The sequence below is a fragment of the Heloderma suspectum genome, chromosome 10 (assembly GCF_057233095.1).
Source record: "Heloderma suspectum isolate Gila_16-S chromosome 10, 16-S_ref, whole genome shotgun sequence".
NCBI classification, from domain to species: Eukaryota; Metazoa; Chordata; class Lepidosauria; order Squamata; family Helodermatidae; genus Heloderma; species Heloderma suspectum.
In genome coordinates, this window is record NC_139467.1 from 32,009,811 (window position 1) to 32,022,813 (window position 13,003).

Sequence of the window (13,003 nt, forward strand, 5' to 3'; positions counted from 1 at the left end):
CTCAAATGTGTAAACTGAAATGCATTGATGACACTACTATAATACACTGTACTACTATTTGGGGGCAACAATTTGAGGCTTTGCCTCTTATTTTGGTTTTTCACACAAAAGTTAAATAAAAAAGTGCAACCTAAATGCAGTGTATTTCTAAAAACCAGCTTGCCCAAACTCTAGTCTAAAAGGAAATAAGACCATTTAAAAAGGAGGGCACGAAGTTAACTATTTTGTGCTATTTATTTATTTATTTATTTATTCATTCATTCATTTCATTTCTATACCGCCCAATAGCCGAAGCTCTCTGGGCGGTTCACTATTGTCTTTCCAGTGTTGTGAGTTAATTACAAACAACTGAAGTAGAGGAAATCTGTCACAGATCAGACAATTTCCAGAGGACCTGTTGCACCGAACACCACAAAGCACTGTGAAACGCTTTAAAGATTCACACACTTATTATTATATAAGCTTTCAAGGACTAGAGTCCACTTCATCAGATGCATTACAACTGTCCAGAGAGCTTTGTGAACTGCTCAGAGCTTCAGCTATGAAGCAGTATAGAAATATAATAAATGAAATGAAATGATAAATGTGAACACAAGCTTTGGTGGACTAACACCATAATAAATGTGCTAGATCTTTTAAGGTGCTAAAAGAATCCTTTTGTTTTTACAGACAAGGATAGTTGAGCATGCGTTCCCTAGAGTATGTACGCACACTGTTCATTTACTAACTTGCAAGTCCCTTGGCTATACTATGTCCAGCATTTAAAATTCTGCACAGATAAAAACTGAATACTATGACCACCATAAATTATTCAAATTTACTTAGATTTGCTTACATTGCATAATTTATCTTCTAGCCATACAAAGGGACAAGGAGCCAGTATGGGGACGTCCACGGCCTGACTACTTGAAACCCTACCCACCTCACAGAATCATAGAATAGTAGGGTTGGAACAAGCCTATAAGACCATCGAGTCCAACCTTGACAGATTTCAAGCCTATCCTTTCAACCCGAAGGGCTAGAAGCTTTTTCTTTTAAACTATTCTCAAAGTGCCCAATTCCAGACTCCAGAAATGAGGCATACTTCTACCTTACTAATCTGGCTATATCTTCCAATCCCATTTTCATATTTCAAAGCCCTGTTACCAGAAGCTGTCAACCCACCTGGCTGAGGTTGAAGGTCATAATGCTGTTGTCATCATAGAGTAGGATGTTTATGGTATCTAAAGCCCACGTACTTTCAGCCAGTAACCCAGACTTCAGAGACATCATTACTCTCCATGCTTCAGGAGTTCCTGCAATATACAAAATGTATTTTGAAACCCATCCACTCCTATAACTTCCCCTGACTCCTGCTTTCCAAATTCTACAAGTAAAAACATGTTCATCCGACCAGGAATGCCATTCCTGCATTCCCAATCCACAAGGAATCTCTCCTGCACAAACCCCAATATGCTCTCGCACGGCTCCCAAAGACTTTTATTGGATTTGCATAAGGCAAAAAAAATTCCTCCATAAGCTGGGTAGGTGCAGACAACCACAGCAACCAAGAATACCAGATTTCCAAACTGTCAGAATTTGACAGTCCCTTCCCTTGATATTATACAGCAGTGATCCATCAAAGGATGACCTGTGGCCTGGCAGACACCACCCTCCCATCAACACAAGAGGGAGCGAAAGCTCAATTACCAATATCTTTTGTGGTCAGACGTCGCCTTTGCTTCAGCACAGGTTGTGTAGCTTCCACTGACCCAGGTGGGAATGTGATGTCCCGCCGTATCATTGGAGGTTGTACAGCTGCTGGTGTTATATGTGAGGCAGGAACAGGCGGCCCTGCCTTCTGCATCTTCATTCCTGAGTGCAGGAATGGAGATTTACTTGGAGAGGTGCGGTTTTCCACCGGCCTGGGAAGAGGTGCTGGACTAGATACCTGAGGAATGTGATTCTGCATGCTAGGCTGGGCCGGGTAGTTGGGCTGGGGCGGCCTCGTCATTGGGGGCACAGGGGCAGAAGGACCGTAAGGGGGCTGGCGGTTGCCATGAGAAGGCCACGATCCCTCGTGATTGACCCTCTGATCTGGATGTAGCATTTCGTCTGTTCGATTCACACCGTGGTACGCAGGCCCCTGTGGTGCAGAGCCAGTACTTTGCCGGTTGGGATAGCTGTAACCCATCTCGTTACGCCCTTGCCACATGGTGCCTTGCTGTGGGCCCTCCGGAGTGGGCTGTATGGGGCCACCCATCATCTGAGGAGGCATATTTTGCTGTGTGCTGGAGCCTGGGGGAGCAGAGACCCTCTCTCTGCCAAACTGGAATGGGAACTGGTTCTGTGGCCCAGCAGCAGGTCGGCGGTCTGTGGCGGAGTATGTATTCCCATACTGGTTATATATTTCCTGCTGGGGGGAAGGCTGAGCTGTCGGCTGCTGGCTAGTTGGTTGGGTTTGTGCCGGAGGAAGCTGCTGCTGGGCTTGTCCCTGGCCGGTGCTGTACGGTACGTTGTACATCTCCGTTTCATGTCGTTTGGCTGGGGGGCCATAGTTGCCATCCATCGGTCGTTTGTAATTCTGGAGAGACAGGGAGAGAGAGAAAGAGAGAAAAGAGAAGTTGGTCATTCATAAGCAGCTCTCTTTTCAAGACAGCTTACAGGAAGGAGTTGCAGTATTCACAGAGCACTCTGAACGTTTCCTCTCATCCTTCTCAAAAGGACTCTCTGATATACCAGGCGTATGCTGATGATTTGGTACCAGGGAGCTTCAATCTGGATTCTCTCCTTGGGCCAAAATGATCTCTCCCCACTTGCTGCTGCTTTCACCAGCTGGGCTGGGTCCCTCTCCCAGAGGCTGTTGGAGGCAACTGCTCTGTGAGGACTATCTGCTCGGGGGCAGTGCAGGGATAATCTCGGCTCCTCTAGTCTTACCTGCACTGGTGAGAGTGACAAGAAGCAGGCAGTTTCCGACTAGGCCCCACCCTATAAGCCCAACAACTTCCAGCTGCATGACAGCCATTTGTCGGAGGTTTGTTGGGTCACCAGGCTATTTGTTGGATGCCCCCTGAGGCTGGTTTTTGAACTATAAGCAGCCTGTTTCCACCACGGCTGGTTATTATAGGAACTGTGTAACATTAAGAATTGGTGCCTGCATTTTCTTATTTTCCTTTTCCCTCCCAATCTCTTTTTCCTTTTGGGTCATGTATTTTCAGACTGTAAACTTGAAGGGAGTGGCCATCTTGTTTTGATTGAGCTGTACTTTGGAAGCCTTTCTGGCTGAAAAGCTGGGTATAAATGCTTTAAACGAGCGCACACACATTATGAATGGCCCAGGATGGGTGGAAGAGGTTTCCAATAACCCACATTGAAAGCTAACCTTATTTTGCCTCCCGCTTTTCCTTTATTCAGGACTATTTTAGAGCACTGGTTTCCTTTATATATTGGGAGGCAGCTAATATGAACACTGTAAAATCTAGGACTCAGGCTGGGAGCTGGATGCAAGTTTTGTCATTTAATTTATGATGCTGGTTTTCCAAAGCCTTGCCCGCACCAGAGCTCACTGTACCTGATCACCGTGGTAACTGGCAACCCTGGCCTTAGCCACATGGCTCCAGACAACTGAAATGATTTGTGGCAAGAGATCTGTGCCAAGTGTGTGCAGAATTATATCAAAACCAAGAACAGAGTAAGAAAAAGGGCCCACTGCAAACAGCAAGGTAAGCTTCCAATTGTTGTTGTTCAGTCGTTCAGTCATGTCTGACTCTTCATGACCCCATGGACCATAGCACGCCAGGCCTTCCTGTCCTCCGCTCTCTCCTGGAGTGTGCTCAAGTCCATATTCGTTGCATCAGTGATGCTATCTAGCCATCTCATTCTCTGCCGTCCCCTTCTCCTTTTGCCTTCAGTCTTTCCCAGCATCAGGGTCTTTTCCAGAGAGTTTTCTCTTCGCATTAGGTGGCCAAAATATTTGAGCTTCAGCTTCAGTATCTGTCCTTCCAATGAGCACTCAGGGTTGATTTCCTTTAGGACTGACTGATTTGATCTCCTTGGGGTTTTATTATTAACCTTTCACTCTTCAAGGGTCCTACCATAATGCATTCTTAAGACAATGCTTTGTGAATAACCTAGATTTTTTTTGCTACAGAGCAAGTTTTCCAACTGTAACACCTTTACATCCAAGTGATACACAACTATATTCTGTCTTATTTTGTAAAAATATTAAATCCCATTTCCTTCCAAGAATGAAAGAAAACCCCATACACAAAATTACACAGTGATGAGGGCATATTATGAAATCCAGAAGCTGAATTCCCTACATACAGTAGATCTTCAGGGAAGCGTGGCTGTATCACTCTGAACATCTCTGGACCGAGGTTTAGTTTCTCTTTACATTCAAAGCCAGTATTTTTGCAGATATCATGTTAGTTCTCAACCAATAGAAAAGCCTCTTTAACATGAATGCATTTTATTTCCTCTGCAAAATCCACAACGCGAGACAAGCAAAGCTTGATTAAGGCCTACTATTCCTTGGGATCCAGAATATCCATGGAAAAGTTCTCTACAACTCAGGCAGGTACTGGAAGACCCACCCCCATAAAGCCAGAAAAGCCCACCATCTACTAAACAAAGCCATACCCCCTTCCCCAAAATCTATTTCCTTGCAGGTAATACCCACCATACTCTCTATCAGACAAACTTCAAAACCTCTAAGAGCTCACCTGCTGTTGCGCTTGATAAAGGGTGGTTTGTTGGCTAGGAAAAGGGCTGCCAGAGGATGTACCTTGAGTGGAAAACTGATTGCCATAGGAATCATGTCTGCAAAAAGATCAAATCATTTATTTTCTTCCCAGACGCACAGAACGTAATGACATTCATCTATTGCAGAGGCTATATTGTGGACACAACAGAGGTGTACTGGAACCTACCGCTGCTGAGGCTGTTGGGGATAGCGGCTCGGAGAGTACATCCCTGAATCGGGAGTGGAAGGCATGATGTTGGGCTGGGGTGTTCCGGTTCCTAGGTTAGCTTCAGGTCCCATTCCTGCTTCAGTCCTATAGATAAACACACACACACACACACACACACACACGCACACGAAATTACTCTTCTAGTCCTCCTCTATGGAAATTAGAACCTAACAGGGCAATTGCCATTGGGAATAAGCCCAAAGCCTTCTGCGGTTATAAGCAGACTTTGAATTTCTTAGGGCACAATCCTATGGGGATAGTCGGCCACCTCCAAACTCAGAGGCGATCTTCTCCTCCATGCTCCGACAGCCCTGCTTTTGCGGCTAGATGGCCGATTTCAGCTGTCTAGCCAGGACGCGGGGGGGGGGGGGGGGGAGATAGGAAGCGTCGTAACGGCACTTCTGCTGTCCCTTCCCTGCCCCCAGAAATGCCCCTCTTTCTTCTGCTCCACACTGCTCTTCTGAGTGCAGAGCCGGGGACGAACCGTGCTGCCTGCAACATGGCTGGGGAGGGGGAAGGGTTTTTCTGGGAACTGAGTGCTGGCTCTGAGCTTGGTTCCCAGAAAACGAAAAATCCTATGGCTGTCTAGCCGATGTTTAGCAGTCATTGGATTGTACCTTTCGAATCATAAAAGCATTTTAAAATGTTCTTAGTTGACAAGTCTGGAAGTATTCGTATAAGCCTCTGTAGTTCAGGAAGCAGAGGACAACTATCACCCCATCCTTCACTGCTTTTAGTCATATTAGTTTATGATCTAGTTCGCAGATAAAGTTAACCCATGGTTTATTTAACTCATGGACTGGTGAATTCCAGGTTGTCATAGGTGAACACAGCCACACTAACAAACCATGGTTTGTTAACCACAAACAACCCAGGAAAAGAACCAATTGTTTGTTGTTGGATTGTGAATTCTGGGTAGTTTAAACTATGGGTTGTCATTATGTTTGAATCCAGAACTGTGGGTTGTTCATGGGCTGTTTCGCCAGGCTACAGAGGTAGCAGGCAAAAGTGGCAAAAAACCAACAACCCAGAGACTGAGAAAACAAACTGTAGTTTGTTCGACTGTCTGCCAGTCAAACCCTGGGTAGGGCAGAAAACCATGGGTTAACCATGGGTTAAATGAACGATTGGCTAGCATTATGTGTGAACCAGGTCTAGAAGTATAATCCTCCAATCCTTTGCTTGCCCATACTCAGTCTTCTGGCCACCAATGTGCTCTTTAAAAACTTTCCCCGCCCATAAACCTAAACCTCAGATAAATTCCATGGAAACATACGTATCAGGGGTGGGTGACAGCTATGTACGTTGAGTGAACTTATGCAAGATAAGAACATCTGCACATCTAGGAATCGCTTGGTGTAGTACTGTAGGATCTAATGCATCTAGAATAAGTACTCACCTCACTCTGTCATAAGGGCCATAAGGATAATGTTGCCTCTGCCCCATGGCCATATTACTCATCCCTGGACCTGTAGCACGATTATAAGGATCACCCATACCACTGTTGGGGCCCTGCCCTGAGGACATAAAGGGATCACTTCCTGAAAATGGAGAAAGAAAATGATCGGAATACAAGATCCATACCTCTTTTCAACAGCAAGACGAATAGCTAAATTGGACAGATAATTATATATTCCTGAAGCTGCTTTCATGGAATTGGAGGACTCAGCAAGTGTATTGGCTGCGTGCCCAAACATGAAAGGTATCTTCACCTTTTCTCATACTGCCATATGGATCCTTATTTGGCTCATAGGACATGCGACCCATCATGTCGGAAGTATTCATGCTGGGCTGGTACCCTGGGTTCGGAGTCATCGAGTTCCTCTTCTGGAAAGTGGGGTCGCTGCCATCGGGAAAGGCATCCTGAAGGCCTACGGAGTTACTCCTGATCCAACAGAAAGGAGCAACTGTTTAATCTGAAGCTGCACATCAGTGCAAACAACCACCAGTCCCATTAAGCCCATTAGCAAAGCTGTGACTAGGCACAGCAGCCATTTGACATTTAGCAATAGTAAAAAGTGACTGTGGGATACCTGATGCCTTGCAAAGGGGGCATTTGACTGTGTGGTGTCGACGCAGGAGTTGGGGGCTTCAAGTCTCCTCCTTCGGCCATGGAGCTACTGGTGGACTGAGGTGTCTGAGGACCCTGCATGGAGCCTGAACCCGCTGCAAGTGGAGAAGAGAGGCATCAGCTCCATGGTAAGAAGATATTATGCAAAATCCTCAGGGATCTAAGTTATGCAACCTCAAACGCAGTGGGCACATGAGTAGAGAAGAAGCCCCCCTGCACAGTCTCTCTGCAGGTCCATACACAGCATTCTGAAGTCCCAGGATATCTTGGGGCCCATGAAATGGTTTTCACCAGAACAGCAGAACCTTCTCTCTACTACACATCATCCTGCCTGTTCTGCCCGACCATGTAACCAGATGTTCCTAAGCTTAAATGAAAAATACTGTGCCATAAGGCCATGTTATGCACAAACTCATGTGTCTGAGACGCAACATTCTGAACAGCACCTTTAGAAGTAGGCAATTCTACACCATTATGGTCCCCTGCTACACAGGGCAAGGAACAGAACGCCTCCGCTCCTCATTGGGGGGGGGGGGGATTTCTGCTCCACTAAGCACAGCGTATGTCACCTCCACTAGACCCTTCCCACAAAGCCTGAGACAAACCCTCCTGTACAGGGTCAAGCAAAAGGGATCAAGCGGCTACTCTCCTCCCATTTGACACAAGGTCACTGGAAGGTCTGCCTGAAATTTAGAATATAGCAGAGAAAAGAGCCAGCTGTGCAGTCGACTGAGTTGCCTTGTTCCAGCCCAACTGTTGCCTCTGGTGGTGCCATCTCTCAGATCGGGACACTCTTGGCAGCTCGCGAGTGCCAAACGCTTAATTAAGTTTCCCATTAGTTACCATTTTCGGCACAGATATCCCTTGCCTCAGCCTTGCAAGTTGATGAGTCATTTCAGCTATTCATTAAAATCCTCTGGAGGTCACATACAGGTCATGTTTGTTTACGCCCCACCTTCCTGGCACCCTCTCCCTCTGCTCCTGCTCCCTCCCAGCCTGGGGACCTCTCCTGAGGAGGAAGGGCAGCAGCAGGCCCAGCAGGGAGCTTCATTCACAACCCCTCCCCCATCCCCTCTCCCCATTCATTAGCCTTTCAGCTCCATGCCGTTCCCCTGGGAATCCAACCAGCGAGGTCTCCGCCGCATTCTAATACACTGACATCAGCAGGAAGAGGTTTCGAGACATTCCCTGTGTCGCTCCCATTTGTTGTTGGTCCCCACCCCCTGCCGTCCCTCCCAACTCACAAATTTACAAACTGCTGGAGGGGTGCCAATTCCATACACTGTGAATTCAAGCCTAACTGGCTGCACTTCCCAGGGCACATGTTGCTATTCATTCATAACCAGGAGCCAGAAAAAGCTGAAAGGGGGAAGGGAGGGCGGAGGAGAAAGTTCAGGAGGCAGGGTCTAACCCAGAAGAGGCACCTGATGTAGCATGCAGCCGGGCACCATAAATGCCTTACAAGATGCCACATCCACGCACGCGATAAAGAGAGGGCTCAGCTGGTTAGCCCTATGTTGGGAGTATCCCGGCATCTGCACATTTCCGTTGACCACGCACGTTGCACGTTGACCACATTTCCTTCAGATACACGCCAGTGCACAGGACAGCCCTATCCAGTAATGGGAACACGGCCATTCCTAGCCACACACATTGGCCTTTCAACAGAAACTGCCTGAACTAAAGCAGGACAGGACCTTTAAAACTGGAAGATGCCTGCAGCAAAATCAGTGAGAGCCAGTATTTGGAGCTGCATGTCTTTGGAAGAGCAGCAACTCCCAGAGCAGTAGCATGTCACAGCAAAAACAAGACTACCGTGGCACCTTAAAGACTAACAGCTTTACTGCAGCATAAGTGAGCATGAACTACTGAGCACAATGGTTTCCTAAACCCACTACAGGTATTAATTCACACTGAACAATTTTGGGATGATTCTGTTATCACCAATTACTGCCATCATACATACTCCACCCTTCAAACAAGCTTTCCAGTAAAAACAAGCCCTCCAAGCTTTACAATAAAAGGAGAAATACAATAATCTGGGGTTGGATCCAGATTTAAACTAGATCAGGTATGCTGGTGGAAGTGGACCTCCCTGTCCACTCCTTCCCATGGCAGCCCCTCCAGCCCCCTGAAAAAACTACACAATGACCTGGTTCACTCAACATAACATTGTAGAAAAGACGAGAGCAAGCATGAATGCTGGTTTCAAGCCACCTGCCAGCTCCCACTGAAATAAACACTGTAATGTCCGAATCCAGAATTCTAAGTTGTTGGGGGACAGACCAGAGACCTATGAGGAATTTGCTATGCCTCAGCACTAAATCCATCATCCTAGCCCATTAAAATTATAAATATTTGGTCTAAAAACAGGATGCCATATTCTACACATGAAAGAATTTTTCATGCCTGAAGCTAAACAGAGAAGGGAAAGTCAGTTGGATAGCCACCTGTCTCCACATCCATCTACAATCTCAACATGTTATCCTTTTTCTAAGAGCGCTACTCTGCCTGGAGCAAGCAGAAGCCACCTCCAGGTCTCCTCCACACAATTAACACCCTTACAAATGTCATTAAAAATACTTAGCACAACACAAAAAGACTGCTTAGATTATTAAATAATAAAATAATAATGAAATAATAACATAATAACATGATTATTAATAAGACTGCCTAGATCATTATTTTGTAACTGTGCCTTTAAAAATATGTATACAGAACTGAAAATGGCACAGTTCTAATTTCTGGTAGAAACAAGTCCCCTGTTGAGCACTTGTGGTCTGTTCATAGAGGCGTTGGTCTATTGGATACTGATCTAGATACTGTAGGGCAAACTGAATATACAAAGGGCTTCAGAAGTCAAACTTGACTCACCTGGAGATGGAGGCTGTATTTTGGGTTGCGACTTCTTTGAGTCAGTTGCAAAGATGTCTGGGGGAGGGTCTTCGCCTCGCTCAATCTTGCACTCAAAGGCATAGAGACACTGGATGTACTGCTTCTTCAGGGAGCTAGCTGCACTGCTAGAGGTGCCCACATTCAAATTGGTTGCTAACTCACGCCATTTCTTGTTTTTGTTAACCTGCACAAAGCCAGAAGGGCCAACTTTTTTTTTATCGAAATCACATACCCTTTTCCAAAACTTGCTACAGGCAAAGAAATAGGCTTCCCTAGAAGGGTTTGGGATGGCAAAAAAACCCCTCTTAAATACAAATCACTTTGAGCAGGCTTGCCCAACCTGGTGTCCTCCAGATGCATTGGAATTCAACTCCCACCAGCCCCAGCCAGCATGACCAATAGTGCTGGGAGTCATAATCCAAAACATCTGGAGGGCACTAGGATGGGGAAGGCTGCACAAGAGGTTTTCCTAACGATGAATTAAAAGGAAGCAATACACAACTTGGTTGTCCTTCTTAGGGGATAAACAAATACAAAACAATCACAAGTTCAAGACAAGCCTCGTGTACCAATAGTCAAAATTAGGTGGCTGTAAATAGTAACATTACCCTGAGCTGGATGAAGGGATGTAGATAAACAGGATCGTGATTGACAGTAAATATTACAAAAAGAAGCAACTACCTTCAACACAGAGCCTTTAAGAACTTTGCTCATGAATACTGGGAGTTTATACATTAGATGTGGCACTGTGCATCAGACCTGCGTTATGACGCTAAATATAGTTGTTGCATCTTCCTAAGAGGGCACCTAAAAAGGGCTACTAGCAAAAACAAATATCTTCCTTAAATCTGATCCAACTGCTCCCCCATAACTGGTCACTCACTTGAGTCAATCCTCCAATCTCCTTCACAGAGACATAGAGCCGATACAGATCTAGGGGTTTCCGTCCCACAGCTGGAAGATTTGTCATGCCCATAGCTTTCTCTTCTGTGAAGGCCAAATAGCGATCTACCCACATCTTTCTCTCTGGCTCACCACCCAGTTCATAGAGTTTAGTAATCTTCTCATTTGTAGTAGTGGAGGAACTGGATTTCTAGGGGGAAAAGAGAGGACGAAGCAGACTAAAGAATCACAGAGCAACTGAAAACACAACTTGAGAAAAGCTTTGTCTTCCAAGATCATCTCATAAGGCAGGAAAAGAAAAAAAAAGAAAGGTTTCCCCATCCTGATAAAGTTTTATTAGTTGTACATGATGATGGCAAAGTGCTGAAATACAGCCTATTTCAGTTCAAGAGTACTGTGCAAATTTAGATGACACTTTAAGTTATATAATCATTACAAATGTGATCCTTTCCTGGGAAGGCATGATCTTGTCAGTTACCTACATTTTAGTAACATCCAGGGCTAATTACTGTAATATATGGGTCTGCCTCTGAAAACTCTTTAGAAACTTGAATTAGTTCAAAATTTGGTGGCTAGGTTAACAACCAGGACCTATTGGAATTAGCACATTACACCTATACTTAAACATCTCTGCTGCCTCCCAGTTTGTTTCCAGATAGAATTCAAAGCGCTGGTTTTGATCTAGAAAGGCCTACTCGGACTAGGGTACCTGTAGAACCATCTTCTCTCATAGGAACCTACACAACAGCTGAGTCAGACATCATGCATGTTCCCATCTTCAACGGTCAGACAGGTAGCTACTGCAGAGAGGGCCATTGCTGTGGGGTTGTGCCCCAACAGGGCAGCTTCCTCCTGAGGGATATCAGCCTTGCATCTTTGGTTATCTTTCAGGCACCAGGTGAAATCTGCCCTCTTCACCCAAGCATTTGGCATTTAATGACTATTTATATTAATAGGTTTTGGGTTTCTGTTATTGTGGCTTTGTTGTAGTTTCCTTGTTTAGATCAAGTCTGCTTTCTGCTTTGCTTGATGGCTGCCAGAAATACTCTGAATTTTCTTTTACTATGCTAGTTGCTGATGTGCTGATACCATTTGTATTGGCTGCTTTATGGCTTGCTTATTTATGTAGAATTTTGGTAATTTTGCTGTTTATTATTATTTTTGCAAGCTGCTTTGAATACCAGGTTGGGGGGGTCCTAGAAAAACAGGTAGAAATATTTTTAAATATATAAAACAGCCTCTCTCTGTGTATGTGCATGCATTAAATATAAACCAATGTTTAAAACAAACCTTAGAAACAAATCCAACGCATTTATGTTAGAGCCTACATTCAAGAAACACAGCTTTGCAAATAGAAGAAATTACAAAAGTATAATATATCTGAAGGAGACAAATAGTGACCCTAAGAATGCCTTAATTTCAGTCTAAATCACGGTGGTCAACTTCCGGGGGTTGGGTGGGGCCACGTTGCCACCAGAACCCACCTTATCCTCGCTGCCGAAGTTGTTCCTGCTACCAGAATGGCTGATGAATTTCCCACGGCAGAGGCAAAAAGGTGCAATTTTGCAACCAAACCAGATGTGAAGGAATGCTGCCTCGTTTGCAAGCAGAATTGTGGTCCTGGGAGGGTTCCAGGAGCATGATTCTGCTTGCAAACAAGGTACATGCTCCCTATACGCCTTGTTTGCTTGCACAGTTGCACCTTTTTTTGCTGCTGTGGCCTGCGGTGTTGCTTATCCCAGTCCAAATGTACCACTACCTTAAGCATAATCATTTAGATGCAGGTCCAATTGTTTCCAGTTATTATGCAACAAGTGAGAAGTCAAGAAGAGCAAAAAAAGACTCTTCTTTTTGGGCTCTAGCAGATCCTTGGATACCATATTTACAATTGCTGAAAGAGTAAAAATTGAATTTTAAATAAAAAAAACTTCACAGAAAATTTGGGGAAGTTGTAGCACCAATTCATCCTTGCAGAAAGAAAGCTCATACTCAACAGTGACTTTTCTTTCTATAAGCCCTAGAGAGATGGGGTACACCAGGTAGAAACATCCCTCAGGATAGTAAGGCAGGACCCAATTTAAGTTGCCCTTCACCCTACTCCCATAACAAGATGCTACTGTTGCAGCCTACAGCACTGGAAGTAGATATACAGCAAGCAGGAGAGCCAGCATCTATGGAGTGG

At 45.1% G+C, this 13,003-nt stretch overlaps 1 protein-coding gene across 2 annotated transcripts in view; it reads right to left on the reverse strand.

Moving 5' to 3' along the window:
* ARID1A (AT-rich interaction domain 1A) overlaps positions 1-13,003 on the reverse strand; it is a 91,277-nt gene that overhangs the window by 4,331 nt on the left and 73,943 nt on the right. For both annotated transcript variants that reach the window (XM_084815792.1, XM_084815791.1), the window contains exons 11-19: positions 10,802-11,011; positions 9,898-10,102; positions 6,986-7,118; positions 6,665-6,837; positions 6,352-6,493; positions 4,911-5,036; positions 4,704-4,800; positions 1,690-2,563; positions 1,165-1,295 (exon numbers count right to left, since the gene is read on the reverse strand). In XM_084815792.1, the coding sequence (XP_084671918.1) occupies positions 1,165-1,295; positions 1,690-2,563; positions 4,704-4,800; positions 4,911-5,036; positions 6,352-6,493; positions 6,665-6,837; positions 6,986-7,118; positions 9,898-10,102; positions 10,802-11,011 (2,091 nt within the window). The remainder of the gene's footprint in view (positions 1-1,164; positions 1,296-1,689; positions 2,564-4,703; positions 4,801-4,910; positions 5,037-6,351; positions 6,494-6,664; positions 6,838-6,985; positions 7,119-9,897; positions 10,103-10,801; positions 11,012-13,003) is intronic.